This window comes from Danio aesculapii, chromosome 9 (genome assembly GCF_903798145.1).
Source record: "Danio aesculapii chromosome 9, fDanAes4.1, whole genome shotgun sequence".
In the NCBI taxonomy this organism is placed as follows: domain Eukaryota; kingdom Metazoa; phylum Chordata; class Actinopteri; order Cypriniformes; family Danionidae; genus Danio; species Danio aesculapii.
Window position 1 is genome coordinate 3627081 of NC_079443.1, and position 17937 is coordinate 3645017.

General features: G+C 38.5%; 1 protein-coding gene across 1 annotated transcript in view; it reads left to right on the forward strand.

Moving 5' to 3' along the window:
- hat1 (histone acetyltransferase 1) overlaps positions 1-17937 on the forward strand; it is a 41955-nt gene that overhangs the window by 12431 nt on the left and 11587 nt on the right. Inside the window, exons 5-9 of the mRNA XM_056465885.1 lie at positions 1877-2056; positions 4901-5022; positions 9729-9833; positions 12779-12885; positions 15863-16014. Coding sequence (XP_056321860.1) covers positions 1877-2056; positions 4901-5022; positions 9729-9833; positions 12779-12885; positions 15863-16014 — 666 coding nt within the window. The remainder of the gene's footprint in view (positions 1-1876; positions 2057-4900; positions 5023-9728; positions 9834-12778; positions 12886-15862; positions 16015-17937) is intronic.

Here is a 17937-nt window from a genome sequence, read left to right on the forward strand (position 1 = left end):
AGATTAAGACCAATGTGCATTGCCTCTATAGTGATGTGCTCGTATTCTGTCTCATTTGCTGATCTTTGGCTTTAGATGAACCATTTCTAATGCAGTATTTGCTAAACCACATGATGTTCCAAATGACCAAACTGAGCAGAATCATGCTGTACTTAGTTTTATTATGTTAGTTATATATGTTACACTGGAATACAGGGCTTTTTTTTAGATTTTGTTGCCTTGCTTCTAGTCCAAATATCTAGAAACTCTTAAATCAAGAAGCGTTCTCTAGACATGCAAACCATATTGTATTGTTTTTAGTGGTGGGGTGTTATCTGTGTTAATGTGCTGTGTTAACGCAAGACTCTTATCGCACGATAAAAAAAATATCGCCGTTAATCTATTCTTAAAGTTGGGCTGGTAGCTGGGTCTATTCTACGCAAGCTATGATGACTTTCACCTTGATATTTTAGCACAGATGTATACCTAACCGGTGAGCCGTCTCACAAAATAGGGCCCTTTTGAATCAAATCAGCAGGATGCCTGACTTTAACTGCAGTTCGGCAGTTTCACTTTAACTCATGAGCATTTCATTCATGCCCCCGTGACAAACTGGGGTATTAGACGCAAATAAGGAGTAAGGACTAGTGAGAGTGTTATGGAATTTAATAACGCACGCGAATGGAAAGAAAAAAAACGTCCGCATTTTGGGATGTGTGTGTGGTCCTTTACTGACAGACGCGTGTGTGGATCTTGTCGGAAAATATCAGTAGTATCTGGATTCAGCCTTTATGATGCAAGCTAAGATTGCATCACTCAGTGATGCAATGAAAATACGGCTTAAGTCCTATATGACGGTAATAGTTTGATTGAAGCAGCGAAATGGCAAGCTTTATTATGTAATATTAAACCTCTTTTTTTCTAATTAAAGTTTTATTTTTTGGCCTTTTTGGTTTTATTAGATTGGACAGTAACTAGACAGGAAGTGAAATGGGAGAGCAAGAGGGGGGTAGGGTTAAGAAATGTCCCCGAGCCGGGATTCAAACTCGGGACGGCCTGAAGTGCTACCGCACCATATGTCAGCACACTAACCACTAGGCTATTGCGCCAACATTAAACCTCTTTTAACATTATTAAATGTAGATGCTGAATCACTGACATGTGTTGGTTTGCACTGAGTCACAGTTCTGAAGTTCAAATTCAAAGGGTTTATTTAGTTTTCGAGATCTGAGGGGAACTATCTGCTGCTGCTTTCAGTAGTATGGCAATAAATATAAAGTAAAATTACATTCAAACTCACATTATTAGCATTTAACACTGAATAAAGCACATGAGGTGTACTTGAGGTGATCATTGTCCTGTTGTTCACCTGCAAGAAATAGAAGCCATTTCTAAAACATAAATTTCAGGTGTTGGTTTGGACAAAAACTCCTTTTAATATGGAAAGTATTAATTCTATCACGTGCCGTTGTTTTGTTTAGAACACAACTTAAATCAGCCTTTAGGCTCAGTCAGGCACACTCCTGTTGGTGTCGTCAATCTGGCAACCTGCGCTTGCATGTGTTTTGAACCAGGCATGCAATACTGCACCTTTAAATTGCAATACTTTAAAACAAATGCAGCCTTGGTCTTTCAAAAGAAATCTATTTCCCAAGTATATATTCAATTTAGTCCTTTTTTTAAATCACATGAAATTAATCATGTCTTCAGATTTACACAGTTCTTGAATTGTGATTGTTTGAGGATTAAATATTGACTTTACTTCGTTTCTGTTGTTTGAATTGCAATATAAACTGGTGTCTCATACATAAATGCAGTGCAAATGTTGTTAGTGATTCATTTGCTGAAATGTTGGTAGTTAATCATGTTTTTTTTTCCTGTCTGTGTTTGCTCTCAGCCAGATGATGTGGAGGGTAAAATCCGAGAGATCATTCCCGCTGGTTTCTGCTGTAATACAGACGACTTCATCTCTGTCCTGGAGAAAGAGGCCAACTTTAAACCCTTCGGCAGCCTGCTACACACCTACAAAGTTCACAATGTGGAGGCTGGAGAGGATCTCACCTACCAGATACACAAGGTACAGAGTCTCCCACTGGTTAGACAATGTCATTCAGCATTCAAACAGCAATGAGGTTTTAGGTAACAGGTTTGACTGTAGATTGGAAATAGCCCAGAGGATTGCTTTTAAGCCAAACCACTCTAGCAAAATTTATAAATTTTTCTCATTTGGTACAAGTAGTGCTGGAATCTCCTTTTTTACTCTTTGTATTTGCTTCCAAGCACTATGTAGTTTTTTTAAGTATGCAGAAAGCTTCAGTGGAGAGTTATTTTCTTAAAGGAAGAATTATTGTTGAGTTTTTATTACTAACACATCTTGGTTTACTTACACATTGTAATACTTTTTACTTGTTTTATTTATAAACGGACCTTATGCATGAGGACTTTTCATTTGTAATAAGCCCGTTCAGGTGCTTCCAATAAATTGCCATGCCATTATAAACTCACCACTTTAAGGTTCTGGTTTGTTTCAAATAAATGATCGACAATCTTGCAGCCATTAGTCTGGTTTTACTCTTGAACAGCTAAATGAATGCTTCAGTCTATTCAACTGACTATATTTTAATTCACTTACATTATCGATGCTGCAAAGGGAAACTTACGAAACTTAAAATAGTCACTTCAGCATTTCACTGGAAGTTTGTCGGTGGCTGAAAAAGACTTGCCTTGCATATAGCAAATTATTATTATTATTTACATATGCAGAATTGCTTAATTAAAGGGACCTCTTATGCTCTGTTTTACAAGATGTAAAATAAGTCTCTGATGTTCCTAGATTGTGGGTTTTCAGCTCAAATTACACCTGAAATAATGTTTTACAACTCTTTGAAACTGCCTCTTTTAGCGTGCTTTAACAGCTGCATTGTTTAGTTCGGTTGAATCGCACTAGAGTTGGTTTTCCCTCTTGGTGCGGTTCGTTTGGGCAGTTGTGAATGGAGCAATCGCACTCGAGTGCGCACCAAAAGCGGATCAAAAAAGCGTACCGAGACCTCTTTGAAAAGCTGGTCTTGGTACGCTTTTAAACAAACCCTGGAGCGGTTCGTTCGTTGTGGGAACATGATCCGAACTAAAACAGACTAAAACTAATCCAGCTGCCGTAGTCAGATGCTCTGTGCATTATGGAATGTGGAGGAAAAATATTTGTTGACAGCGCTTTGCCAACAATTTTACACAGAGAGAGGGACAGAGGGAAAAACATTACCTGATGGATCGTTGGTAATATTTCCGGAAGATGACCATGTCGCAATTTAGCTAAATTAATTCACGCCTCCTCCAGAAATGACTAGCGATGCACCCTTGCCATTTGCAATGCATTAAAACATTGTTTTCCAATAACAGCCGTGCTTCATTCTCGAAATGTATAGTTTGTCTGAAGTGATGTATACAAACTATATAGTATTCACCTTATTCTCCGCGTACGAGCGGGCACAGCCATTTGAATCATTTTGGCTCAGACTTCCGGTCTCATTCACTTCCATTCATTTTTAGACGTTAAAAACAGCTCGTTTGGCTGCTTGGTGTTGAAAACTGATATTTTCTTATTATATTATTCTATTTTGTCTGTATTGTAATGCAAACACTTGTTTGTAGAGTGAGTAGTTTTTGCTGTTTATTATTCCTAGTCATTTCTCCCATAGGCAACTGAATCGGAAGTTCTAAAACAATCGCAAAAACGCGCACACTTCCGCATTGAAGAATAAGGTCAATACTATGAGCAGGCATACAATCAGCTAGTGCAGTCGTCCCTCCATAGTCAAAAGTGCCATTTTGTTTCTGCCGGTTTGTTTACTTGCGGTGTTTCATTGGCATTTTCCCGCACATGAATTCTGACCAATCAAAAAACAATATGCATATTAGGAAATATGCAACAACATCTAGCCAATGAGTGTTGTGGATTTTGTCACATGACTGCATTTTGTTTTTTTCAACTGGTTCGGATTAAATCAATCAGTGTGGTGTAAAAATGACCCAAAGACGGCTGCAATGTATCATTTGTTGCCCTTGGTCCAGACCAAATGAAGCGACCTACAGATGTGAAAGCACCCTTAGGCTTTGAGCCAAAATGTGGCGTTTTGGTCATTGTTGCTTTAAATCCAAATGAGATTGTGCACCACTTTTTCAAAACAAGACTAACTGAGAAAACTTAAAAATGTCAAAAGAAATGTCTCAGAATAAGGCAGTCTGTGGAGACTACTTTGTTAATTTGTGCATCTTAAAACTCCACATTTATAATCCTCTTAAGCTACGGTCACACTGGGCTTTGTGTGTGCGAAATTCTGTCGTGCTGCGCTGCGAAAAGGGGCGGGATTAAACAAGATGATTAGACATTAAAAAAGCGAGCGATCGCTCCATGTTTTAAATTTCTGTCCAGAGAGGTCCTGTTTTGATCCTCCATTGGTCTCGCGCAGTCAAGTGATGCGATTTCGCAGGTTAGAGTTCACCAAGCTTGAACTTTGCACCGCAGCAACCTGCGAAACTCGACGCATGACCCCGCGTTTCCGGTCTGACGTATTCGCGTGCATATGAATGGAAGTCTATGGAAGGAAAAGTCAAGTGTGACCGCACCTTGAGTCGCTGACATTATCTTCATCAGATGAGAACTTTAATGGCGCACAGCTGCTTCTCACTCAGGGCTGTTTATGCTAATGAGGGAGAGATGGTCCCTAGTGGGCGGGGCTTTCCCCCTCTGAAGACATGGATCATAAAAGGAGAATGTCAATCAAAGTGTTTCTGCAAACTGTTTACATCGTGTGATTTATTTTAAAATTTTACTGTTAGGCAATAGGTTCCCATTAAACTACAGCATTCTAGTGAATTACATTGTGAATTCTTCATGGATTTTGTATGTGCGTCCTCATTTCAGGTGGACATCTCGTGTCCAGGCTTCAGAGAGTATCACGAGCGCTTGCAGACATTTCTCATGTGGTTTATCGAGACGGCCAGTTTCATCGATGTGGATGACGATCGCTGGGATTTCTTCCTCGTGTAAGTGTCACAGATTCATTATGTTGTATCACATTTCTGCGTATTAATGTTATTTGTTTTTCTATGCACCCTCACATTCCTCAGAAAACTTCTGCCAAATTAACAACATGTGCTTACGTGTTCTATTCATAATATTGTATTATTTATACAGTATTTACACAAAAACAGTTCATAAAATGAGTAAACTTGTTGTTTTAAAAATGATTAGTTGACTTTACTTAAAAACGTGAGTAAACCTGTTGCTTTAAAAGCAATTAGTTGACTTAAACGCGAGTAAACCTGTTACTTTTTTAAAGTTGATAAGTTGACTTTTCTTAAAGTGAGTAAACCTGTTGCTTTTACAATGATTAGTTGACTGCACCTAAAAATGTGAGTGATGCCTTAAAATTTCTAGGTAAATGAACTCTGCATAATTTTAAAATTAAGTAACAGTTAACAGTTCCAAGTTACAATAGGTTTACTTTTTTAAGTAAATTATCACCTTTTTACAGGTAATTCACAACCAGTTGTGACATTCTTGTATTAATCTTAATTAAAATTGTGTATGAGCTTGTGTAGCTGTGTGACTGCATCCATACATCTCTGCAATGACTCAAATCACTTATTAATAAAGTCATCTGGAATGGCAAAGAAAGCGTTCTTGCAGGACTCCCAAAGTTCATCAAGATTCATCTTCAATGCCTCCAACTTCATCTTACCTCAGACATGCTCAATAATGTTCATATCTGGTGACTGGGCTGGCCAATCCTAGAGCACCTTGACCTTTGCTTTCAGGAACTTTGATCTAGAGGCTGAAGTATGAGAAGGAGCGCTATCCTGCTGAAGATTTTGCCCTCCTCTGTGGTTTGTAATGTAATGGGCAGCACAAATGTCTTGATACCTCAGGCGGTTGATGTTGCCATCCACTCTGCAGATCTCTCACACACCCCCATTATTTCATGCTTTATATTGAATCAAATATTTTAGACATTAAATATGTTGTTAAACATATTTATATTCATTTTTGTGAACTATTAGGACCCCCTTAGAAGTCTACAGTGTTCTCTAGTTAAGTCTTTAAAGGAATGGTTCACCTAAAAATGAAATTTCTGTCATCATTTACTCACACTTCACTCCATCTGTTGAACACAAAAAAAGATACTTTGAGGAATGTTGGAGACCTGTGACCACTGACATTCCAAGTAGGAAAAACAAATACAAACATCAGCAACATTCTTCAAAATGATTTGGAACAAGTGGAGGATGAGGAGAATTTATTTATGGGTGAACTATCCCTTTAAGTTTTCTCTAATGCCATTGTTGTTTGCTGCTTGATCTGAAAGTGAACTCCAGGTCCAGAATGAAAACCAATTCAGAATCTCTGATGGAAAACTGCTAAATAAAGAGCCTCTCAGATATTTGTAAAAGTTTACACTCTTAGCTTTTGAGCAAATCTAACTTGTGGATTAAAAAGTGAGAGAAGGGAAAAAAGAGAAGAAATCAAGTGCTGTTGGAAAGCCTGCGAGTGGCGCTAACAATGTTGAGTCAATGAACAGTAACTTTGTGGACAGTACTTTTCTTAGAGACACACACACACACATCGAGATCATCCAAACGGTCCCAGTTATGTCTCTCTCTGCCTTTGTGTGGCCAATTCATTCATTTCTGTGAACTAATAGGGCCTCGTTAGAAGTCTGCAGTGTTTTCTGGTTAAAAAACAACAGGAAAAAAAGTGTCTTTGAAGGAATAGTTCACCCAAAAAAGACATTTGTCATCATTTACTCTCCTCTCAGTTAATCTGTTGAACACAAACGAAGATACTTTGAAGAATGTTGGAAAACTGACCATTGACATTCCAAGTAGGAAAAACGAATGCAAACATCAGCAACATTCTTCAAAATGATTTGGAACAAGTGGAGGATGAGGAGAATTTATTTATGGGTGAACTATCCCTTTAAGTTTTCTCTAATGCCATTGTTGTTTGCTGCTTGATATGAAAGTGAACTCCAGGTCCAGAATGAAAACCAATTCAGAATCTCTGATGGAGAACTGCTAAATAAAGAGCATCTCAGATATTTGTAAAAGTTTACACTCTTAGCTTTTGAGCAAATCTAACTTGTTGATTTAAAAAGAGAGAGAAGGGAAAAAAAGAGAAAGTGCTCTTGGAAAGCCTGCGAGTGGTGCTAACAATGTTGAGTCAATGAACAGTAACTTTGTGGACAGTGCTTTTCTTAGAGACACACACACACGCACATTGAGATCATCCAAACGGTCCCAGTTACATCTCTCTCTGCCTTTGTGTGGCCAGTTCATTCATTTCTGTGAACTAATAGGGCCTCGTTAGAAGTCTGCAGTGTTTTCTGGTTAAAAAACAACAGGAAAAAAAGTGTCTTTGAAGGAATAGTTCACCCAAAAAAGACATCTGTCATCATTTACTCTCCTCTCAGTTAATCTGTTGAACACAAACGAAGATACTTTAAAGAATGTTGGAAACCTGACTATTGATATTCCATGTAGGAAAAACAAATGCAAACATCAGCAACATCCTTCAAAATGATTTGGAACAAGTGGAGGATGAGGAGAATTTATTTATGGGTGAACTATCCCTTTAAGTTTTCTCTAATGCCATTGTTGTTTGCCGCTTGATATGAAAGTGAACTCCAGGTCCAGAATGAAAACCAATTCTCAATCTTTGACAGAAAACTGCTAAATAAAGAGCCTCTCAGATATTTGTAAAAGTTTACACTCTTAGCTTTTGAGCAAATCTAACTTGTGGATTAAAAAAGAGAGAAGGGAAAAAAGATAGTGCCCTTGGAAAGCCTGCGAGTGGCGCTAACAATGTTGAGTCAATGAACAGTAACTTTGTCGACAGTGCTTTTCTTAGAGACACACACACACGCACATCGAGATCATCCAAACGGTCCCAGTTACATCTCTCTCTGCCTTTGTGTGGCCAATTCATTCATTTCTGTGAACTAATATGGCCTCGTTAGAAGTCTGCAGTGTTTTCTGGTTAAAAAACAACAGGAAAAAAAGTGTCTTTGAAGGAATAGTTCACCCAAAAAAGACATTTGTCATCATTTACTCTCCTCTCAGTTAATCTGTTGAACACAAATGAAGATACTTTGAAGAATGTTGGAAAACTGACCATTGACATTCCAAGTAGGAAAAACGAATGCAAACATCAGCAACATTCTTCAAAATGATTTGGAACAAGTGGAGGATGAGGAGAATTTTCATTTATGGGTGAACTATCCCTTTAAGTTTTCTCTAATGCCATTGTTGTTTGCCGCTTGATCTGAAAGTGAACTCCAGGTCCAGAATGAAAACCAATTCAGAATCTCTGATGGAGAACTGCTAAATAAAGAGCCTCTCAGATATTTGTAAAAGTTTACACTCTTAGCTTTTGAGCAAATCTAACTTGTTGATTTAAAAAGAGAGAGAAGGGAAAAAAAGAGAAAGTGCTCTTGGAAAGCCTGCGAGTGGTGCTAACAATGTTGAGTCAATGAACAGTAACTTTGTCGACAGTGCTTTTCTTAGAGACACACACACACACGCACATCGAGATCATCCAAACGGTCCCAGTTACATCTCTCTCTGCCTTTGTGTGGCCAATTCATTCATTTTTGTGAACTAATAGGGCCTCGTTAGAAGTCTGCAGTGTTTTCTGGTTAAAAAACAACAGCAAAAAAAGTGTCTTTGAAGGAATAGTTTACCCAAAAAAGACATCTGTCATCATTTACTCTCCTCTCAGTTAATCTGTTGAACACAAATGAAGATACTTTGAAGAATGTTGGAAAACTGACCATTGACATTCCAAGTAGGAAAAACGAATGCAAACATCAGCAACATTCTTGAAAATGATTTGGAACAAGTGGAGGATGAGGAGAATTTTCATTTATGGGTGAACTATCCCTTTAAGTTTTCTCTAATGCCATTGTTGTTTGCCGCTTGATATGAAAGTGAACTCCAGGTCCAGAATGAAAACCAATTCAGAATCTCTGACAGAGAACTGCTAAATAAAGAGCCTCTCCGATATTTGTAAAAGTTTACACTCTTAGCTTTTGAGCAAATCTAATCTTGTGGATTAAAAAGTGAGAGAAGGGAAAAAAGAGAAGAAATCAAGTGCTCTTGGAAAGCCTGCGAGTGGCGCTAACAATGTTGAGTCAATGAACAGTAACTTTGTGGACAGTACTCTCCTCAGACACACACACACACACACATCGAAATCATCCAAACGGTCCCAGTTACATCTCTCTCTGCCTTTGTGTGGCCAATTATCAGGCTGCTTTAATTATATTTTCTCCCGCACTGAGGCAAAATTGTTGATCTGGCAAGAGTTTCCTTTGTGTTGTTTGTCTCGTTTCTTTTGCTCCTGCGTTTCTTTCTTGAGTCAGGCCAAGAGGCTGAATTGAATGTTGTTGTCTTTTGAAAGCGCTGAATGAAGTCTCCAGCGGCAGTGAAGGGGGACTCTGCCTGTGTTTTCTTTGCTTTGGCACCTATTAAAACAGACAATGGGCGAATGGACTGGAGTGATGTGAAGAGGCTCTCTGCTCCAAGTTGCAGTGCACCAATTAAGTGCATAAAGCATTCAGTGTCTCCAGCAGGTGCAGCGACCGGCTACCGTGCTGGCACTGACACCATCAGGGGCGGGGGCCTTGCGTCCGGTGCATGGGAGCGTGCCTACGATTGACCTGCCTTTGTCATCTCTCTTGTCTTTCTTGCAGATTCGAGAAGTACAATAAGGACGGAGAGACCCTCTACGCGACGGTTGGCTACATGACAGTGTATAATTACTACGTATACCCAGACAAAACCAGACCACGTGTCAGGTAATTACCGAGGAAGCACGTGCCCGCTTTATTCTGCTGAAAAAAAAGAAAATTACACATCTCTCTCTCTCTCTCTTTCTGCCTTGTCTCTAAAACTCCCAAATTATCGTCTCGCATCTCTTTGCGTTCCAGCCCCTCTCTGGGTATTATAAGAGCCATGGATTCAGCATCACCCACCCCGATTTTTTTTTTTTTTTTTTTTTTTTTAAAAACGAGTCTAATGTATTGATTGGCAGGACACGCTAACGTTTCATTACAGTTGGCCAATGCTGAATGAACAGATATAACCTTTCGGGAGGCTGATGATATCATTGCTTACTGTATTTGAGAACATTTCCAGCATCGACAATGAGACGGGTGAAAGTGTGAATGTCTGTATTTGTAATTCTCAACTGGTGGGTCACCACCCAATATCAGTTCTGATTTATTTTTGTTGCTAGAGCTGTTTGCTGGAGCAATGATCTCTATTACTGTTTCTCTTATTTGAGGATTAAATATTTGAACGGATTACTATAGCTAAAGCTCAAAGGCAGTACGTTTTTAAGCACTTATATTAAAGGGGACCTATTAGGTCTCTTTTTAAAAGATTTAAAATAAGTCTCTGATGTCCCTAGAGCAGGGGTTCCCAAACTTTTCAGCCCGAGACCCTCAAAATGACAATGCCAGTGACTCGCGACCCCAATATCGTCTGAGGTGCTTATAAATACAGAAACTTTGCATGCAATGGTGCACATACACCAATAAACCCAAGTCTATTCTATGTAATGTATGTCAGTGCTGTAAATGGGCCAGAATGTATAACCTAGTGTTATCAAAACTCCAGCATCTGATGCTATTGCTGTGTCTTTAATATAATGCAATTACCCCAGGGGTCGCAATGCAATAGAACTAGTAACTACAAGCTACTATAGTAACTATAAAAAACAATTTTTTTCTCCTCAGTAGGTTATGGATAAAATATGGTAATTTTTATGGTTTAATAAAAATAAATAGATTTTTGGAAATCACCAGGCGATTTCCCCCCCCCCCCCCCCCCCCCCCCAAACAAATAATGTTTTATAATGCTTTGAAACTGACCTTTTTAGGCTTTGATCCTAATTGTGGTGTTTTGGTGACTGTCGCTTTAAATGAGATTGCGCTCTATTTCAAAGGGGCGGAGCTACAAACACCTATGTGTCAGCATAGTGGCTGATTAAAAACTAATGGCAAACAACTGCTCCCCACTCACTCGTACAAAGGGAGAATGTCAATCAAAGTGTTTCTGCAGACTGTTAGAATTGGCTATACATTAGGGCTGCTCGATTATGGGAAAAATCATAATTATGATTATTTGGGCATAATTGTAATCACGATTATTCAAAACGAAATACAGTTGAAGTCAAAATTATTCGCCCTCCTGTGAATTTTTTTTTCAATAAATATTTCCTAAACAATGTTTAACAGTGCAAGGAATTTTTCACCGTATTTCCTATAATATTTGTTCTTCAGGATAAAGTCTTCTTTGTTTTATTTCATGTAGAATAAAAGCAGTTTATAATTTTTAAACCAATTTTTTGGTCAATATTATTACAGGGTGTCCGCGGGGTCTTAAAAACTATTAAAAAAAGTTTTAATCATGTTTTTACGAGGTCTTAAATTTTGTTCAAGCGTTATCCAAAGTGTTTGACTCCAAAAAAAACATAAATATATTTATTTTCCTCTTAATATTAACAACGACATGCTCGATCAATGCGATTGGTTTGGGCTGAGGCGTCCGGCCAAGCTCCTCCGTCCGGGTGATGTCATGGAATTTGCGACAAACGTGGGAAGTTGATGTGACGTTTTCCACACGTAGCGAAACCGTAGAGCGAAACTCTATTTAAGATTTGTGGTGGAGTCCCAAACTTTAATAAATTAAAACTCTAATATAATTTAATAACCAAAAAAAATCTTGTCTAGAAGAATTATTTATGGCTAAGGCCAGACTGAATCTGCTGACATTTTTTGCTATTTCAGCGGAGAATTTTGTAAAAAAAAAATCTGCGGATCTATGTGGATTAATTTTGCGAGTATCATAATTAAAAACTTAATATATTAAATAAAACATTATAGCTTTTGATCTTTTAATTAATGTGTACAATGCCAATTCATCTAGATCCACTTATTTGTTAAACTAATCAATTTGCTAGACTAATCAAGTCTATCATGTAATAAATCTCCTAAAAGACAGAAAATATGACTTTACAAACTGAAATGTAAATAATGAACAAAAAAATGAACACTTTCATATTAGTCAATATTATTACTGAAATTAATTTAAAAACAGAATAAATATAAATGTACACGTTTACACAAGTAAATAAATAGACTCAAGGATGGGCTAAAACTCTGCGGATTTCTGCTCGCTCAGATTCCGCATGGGCCTATTTATGACGCATTAAAAAGCCTCTATTTAAGGTTTATGGTGGGGTCCCAAACTTTAAATACACTGTTATTTTTAAGGTTATTCCACACTGAATCTGAAACATTCATCCGCAATAAACATTAATATTAATAAATGTATTCAACCTCACATTGTGTGAATTTTATGGACACACCGCCTCCGAAACTTTTGACCCTCATAAAAAATTAATTAGTAAGCTATTTAGTTTTGTTTTCTTTGCATATATGGATTTCTCTGGTTGTTTCCAACATCCGGTGAAAATTTCAAGTCAACAGCACCTTTAGAAATAGGTTTCCTGAGAAAAATGGTGACGTGTTTAATACTTATTTTCCCCGCTGAATAAATGCGACCCCTGGCCTGTAGTGTGTGTTTCATTGGATTGTGTGATCAGGGGCTCTAACGGGACTCTGTGTTTTGCAGAACGCTTTCTCAAAGCTATAAGAGCTCCAACCTTAAATTGATATTGTGCTGAAGTGTCGTGCTTTTCTGTCTCTAAAACCTTTTGTGTTTTGTGTGTGTGTAGCCAGATGCTGATCTTACCACCGTTCCAGGGAGAAGGCCACGGGGCTCAGCTCTTAGAGACCGTCCACAGATACTACTGCACATCTCCTAAAGTACAGGACATCACAGGTACCAGCACACTGAGACCTAGATTTTCAACAGGTTGTTATTTTTTGGGAGCAAAAACGTACTTTAAAAAAAGCACTATTTTTAATGTTACATGGCAGAAAGGCTTGACATTAATACCCGCCAAATGCGGCTAGATTTTAGCGGTGGCAGGTAAGACAGACACTCCCACTAGCCACTTTGGCTGGTTGAAAATAATTTTCCCGGATAATAATTCTTAAAAGCAGGATTCAAGACACTCAAATCAAGCATCGTCACCCAAAGGACAATGATGTTACTGTAAATAAAAGTAGGGATGTACCAAAACCGAAAATTCTGCATGCGTTACTAAACTTGTTAAACATGTTAATGTTTTATTAATTTATTAAATAATATAAAGTAATCTTGTGAAAGATTAAACATTGTACTCAAATTATACTGATTTAAAAAAACAAACTATATAAAATTAGGTTATTGATATTTAAATGTTATCAACAGTGAACGAGTGCTCATTTTATAGTATCATGACAGTATCGCTATTGCAGGCAGCAGAATCAAGTGTACTACATAGAAATATCCTATCGGTGCAGTATTTGAGTGGACTTTGCTTTTCTACTGAATCCATAGATTAATATATGAGTACATGAGCAGAATATCTACAGAACTGCACTTGGACTGTTGTGCACGCAAGCTTGTTGATGCAGATCTCCTTGTCCTTGTGCAGTGCAAGCCATTGAAATGAATGGGTTTTGTAATGCAGTCAAATGATAAACTTTCATCCTATCCGATAAGAGTCTTTTGTCAAGACATTTTAAAACTTCTCATACTGAAGAGTTCATAGATTTGAACACATTAGAAATGCTAAATACGCATAATACCCCTTAGAGGATAATAAAAAGGCATTCGGAAGGGTGCTAATGACTATATAGTGGCTATGTATAAAACTGTAGAAGTTTCTGGTCCAAATTACCATCATGTTTGTTTCAAAGTCTGCTAACTAATTATTTTTTTGATAATGAAAGCAAGTTCAGTGTTGTTTGCACCGTGCTCTTGCATTGCTAGTTTCTTTATTTGGTGTGCTGCTCTTTTACATAACTTGTTTTAAAAATTAGCTAGTGATTCACATTTTCACTCATTAAATAATTGTCGTTTTGATGTTTTTTATTTTAAGGCATTGAGCTGAAATGTTTGTGGTTTTGTTTCCAAAAGAATGAGATAAAAAGCATAAAAATGAGAGTAATTCAATGACTGCAGATCACTGGCTACTTATAATAAAGAGAGCAGTCCTAAACATGGCCCTAACCTTAACCCAAAACGCCATAATAGCCGCATTTCCACTATCGGGCCAGTGCGAGCCAGGGCTTTAATCGGGCCAGGCCGGGCCAATAGCCCGGGAGGTTGAGAAATGAGGCCGAAATCATGTCGCGTTTCCACTGTCGGGCTAGTTGCTCGCAGCGCGTCACGCAAACACCGCCCCCAGAACGTCCCCCGAATCAAACGTCACACAACCCGTCACTCAACCCGCCCACTTCAGCGGGAACAAAAAACTCAAATTATAACCACAAACACAACCTGGCATCACTACGAGAGCTGGAAGATGGAGAACACCGAAGCGATTGCTTTTTTTACTGTTTGTGGTCTGTTGGTGTAAGGCCAGACAGCGATCCCTGGATAAGGACATTCGAGTTCGGCGGCATTTACTTCGAACACAGATTTTTCTTAGTGAGTTGATCAAGCGCGATAGCAAAACAAATGTAAGGGAAGAAAGCATCTTGTCTCCTCTTTACCTGACAGGAAAACTCCGCCTTTGTACGTAACCCCGCCCCGAAGCCCCAGTTGGCCCTCCTTGGCCCAAGGTATTCGGCGGGCCGAAAAAGGCCGGACGCTGGCCCCAAGGAAGCCCCGCTTTGGCCCGATTACGCCCCGGAAGTGATAGTGGAAACGCGACTGGCCTTGGCTCGCCCTGGCTCGCTCGCTTTAGGCGCGATAGTGGAAACGCGGCTAATGATTTTATATAAGACGTGCATGCTTAAATGAAGTTTAATGCACTATAACATTTTAAGATTTCATATTTTGGACCAGAAAAATCTTTGAAAATACTCTTATTTGATTCTACTGATTTACTCTGTGTAAGGCAAGTTGTGGTGAGTTTCTGTTCATAAGGCATTTGTTGCTGTTGAGTTGCTCTGCCTTTGGGTTTGGGGAGGCGAAGGGATGAAGGGATGTGATGTTAATTGCTGGCGGTTTGCTTCTGAAATGTGCTGGCCACATGCTGCCACTCACTCACTCACCCTGCAACAAAGACACAATTATTCCGAGAGTAAAGAGGACTTCAGTGTTGCAGATCTCTGCCCAGCCCTCTGCGTCTTAACATGTGTTTATTACTCATTTAGGATGCGTATATGATATCAGATTTGTAATTTTTGAGTGAACAACCCCTTAATATAGATGCGTTATAATAGATATTGTAAATCTTATATATGTTGTAAATAATATTTATTGTTAAAACAGTACATTAATTTTAGGTCAGCATGATATTGGAAAAATCTGATATTTCGATTTATTTTTCATTCATTCATTTTCTTTTCGGCTTAGTGCCTTTATTAATTTGGGGTTGCCACAGTGGAATGAACTGCCAACTTATCCAGCATATGTTTCATGCAGTGGATGCCCTTCCAGCTGCAACCCATCTCTGGGAAACATCCATACACACTCATTCACACTCATACACTACGGAAAATTTAGCTTACCCAATTGACCTACTACTATAAATGTCTTTTAATCTCTCTTCTTTAGTCAGCAGAAGTCTTAGTTTTCCATCATTTCCAGAGTAACAATGCATTTCATTTCCACCAGTGATGCATTCAGCAAATATAATGAGTGTTTCCTTAAAGGGAAAGCGAGTTGTGTTTGTCTGACGTCAATGTCATCGTGTTGTGTTTTACCAAATGAACACTTTCAAGACGCTTGAGCTGACTTTTCCCAACTGTCTGCTCTGCAGCGGAAGATCCATCTGAAAACTATGTGAAGCTGAGGGATTTTGTGCTGGTTAAGCTCTGCTTGACGCTGCCGTCTTTTGCCAGCGAGAAACTTTCCCAGGGTTTCAGTGAAGAGATGGCGTCTGAGGCCAGAGAGAAACTCAAGATCAACAAGGTAACATTCCTATCATTTTACTTACTTTCTATCCTTCAGTAGTCCAGAATAAACACAACATAACACACAAAACACATGGTTTTAATAACCATTTTGTCTTTGCCAAGATGACGTGCATAATATACACCCACCGGCCACTTTATTAGGTACATCTTACTAGTAGCTTGTTGGACCCCCTTTTGCATTCAGAACTGCCTTAATCCTTTATGGAATAGATTTAACAAGGCACTGGAAATACTGAGACCTCAGAGATTATGGTCTATATTGATATGATAGCATCACACAGTTGCTGCAGATTTGTCGGCTGCACCTCCATGATGTGATACTCCCGAATCTCTACGACATCACAAATGTGCTCTATTGGATTGAGATCTGGTAAGTGTGGAGGCCATTTGAGAACAGTGAACTCATTGTCATGTTCAAGAAACCAGTCTTAGATGATTTGCACTTTATGACGTGGTGCGTTATCCTGCTGGAAGTAGCCATCAGAAGATGGGTACACTGTGGTCATAAAGGGATGGACATGGTCAGCAACAATACTCGAGTAGGCTGTGGCGTTGATACAATGATCAGTTGGTACTAATGGGCCCAAAGTGTGCCAAGAAAATATCCCCCACACCATTACTCCGCCGCCAGCCTGAACCGTTGATACAAGCCAGGATGGGTCCATGCTTTCATGTTGTTGATGCCAAATTCTGACCATCTACCATTCGAATGTCGCAGCAGAAATCGAGACTCATCAGACCAGGCAACGTTTTTCCAATCTTAACGTTCTTGACGATCTTACATTGGGGGTCGCTGGTTTAAAAGTTTGAGAACCACTGCTTTAATCCACAGGTGGTGGATGAGGAGATTTCCCACAAATTAATGCATGAAGCACTTTGAGTATCCGGAAAAGCGCTATATAAATATAAGGATTTATTATTATTTAATGTTACATTGATTGATTAGCAAAAGATCAAAAGTAAATCGCCACACTGCCACTTCAGCTCTCAAAAGTCTTTAATATCAATCACAACGTTTCGACCTACATGGTCTTCATCACCTGATCAGAAGATATTTTTTGATCGAGATTTTTTTGATGCGCGCACATTTCTGTTTTTTGTTTACATTGATTGATTAGATCATATTGTAATGACACTATGCTGCACGAGACTGGAAAAATATACGATTTTATTGTTGAGTATTACGATGACGATTTTTCTTACGATACAACGATACCGATTTTTTTTTTTATTAGCTGTGTTTTTAAGTCATTTGTTTATTGTTTATCATTGTTAAAATCAACAGGTCTACTTTTTGACTTATTAAAAAGTAAAATCACTGTCCATTCAGATAATTCTCTTTTCTTCCATGTGTTCAAAGTAATGGGTATTTTCCATTACAGGAAAAATGTAAGGCTCTCGCTGTCTGTCTTTATTGACCGAACACCATTGTCAAAATTGATTTATTTTTATTAATTGTTAAAATATTGGTGTCTGTGATGCTGAAAGTCCAGAGACTGTTGTGTACACTGATTTTATATAAAATTTACTTTCATGTGTGACATGACTAAAAGGTCCTCATAAACAAATATTTACTCAATTTAACCGAGTAGTGGCTTGGACCCAGAAACAGAACTAAACTTTACTAACCAAACTAAAAAGTAACCTGAATTAAAAAGATACTCAAATAGTATTACTTAATTTTTAGCCTTTTTTTTAGCTCTTTCTATGAAGATTTAATGCTCTATAAGATTAAGTACGATTAATTCTCCAAAGAGTTTGTGCGTTTATACACAAGCTTTGTCCTAATGGGTTTTCATCTTGTAATGCTCTGAAGGTAGGAGTGAACATCCGTTTCCTCTGCGGGCCATTAGCAGGTAGTGAGTGGGAGTGGGCCTAACAGTGACCCCTGTGGGTCTCCTCTCTCTCGCGCCTCTCC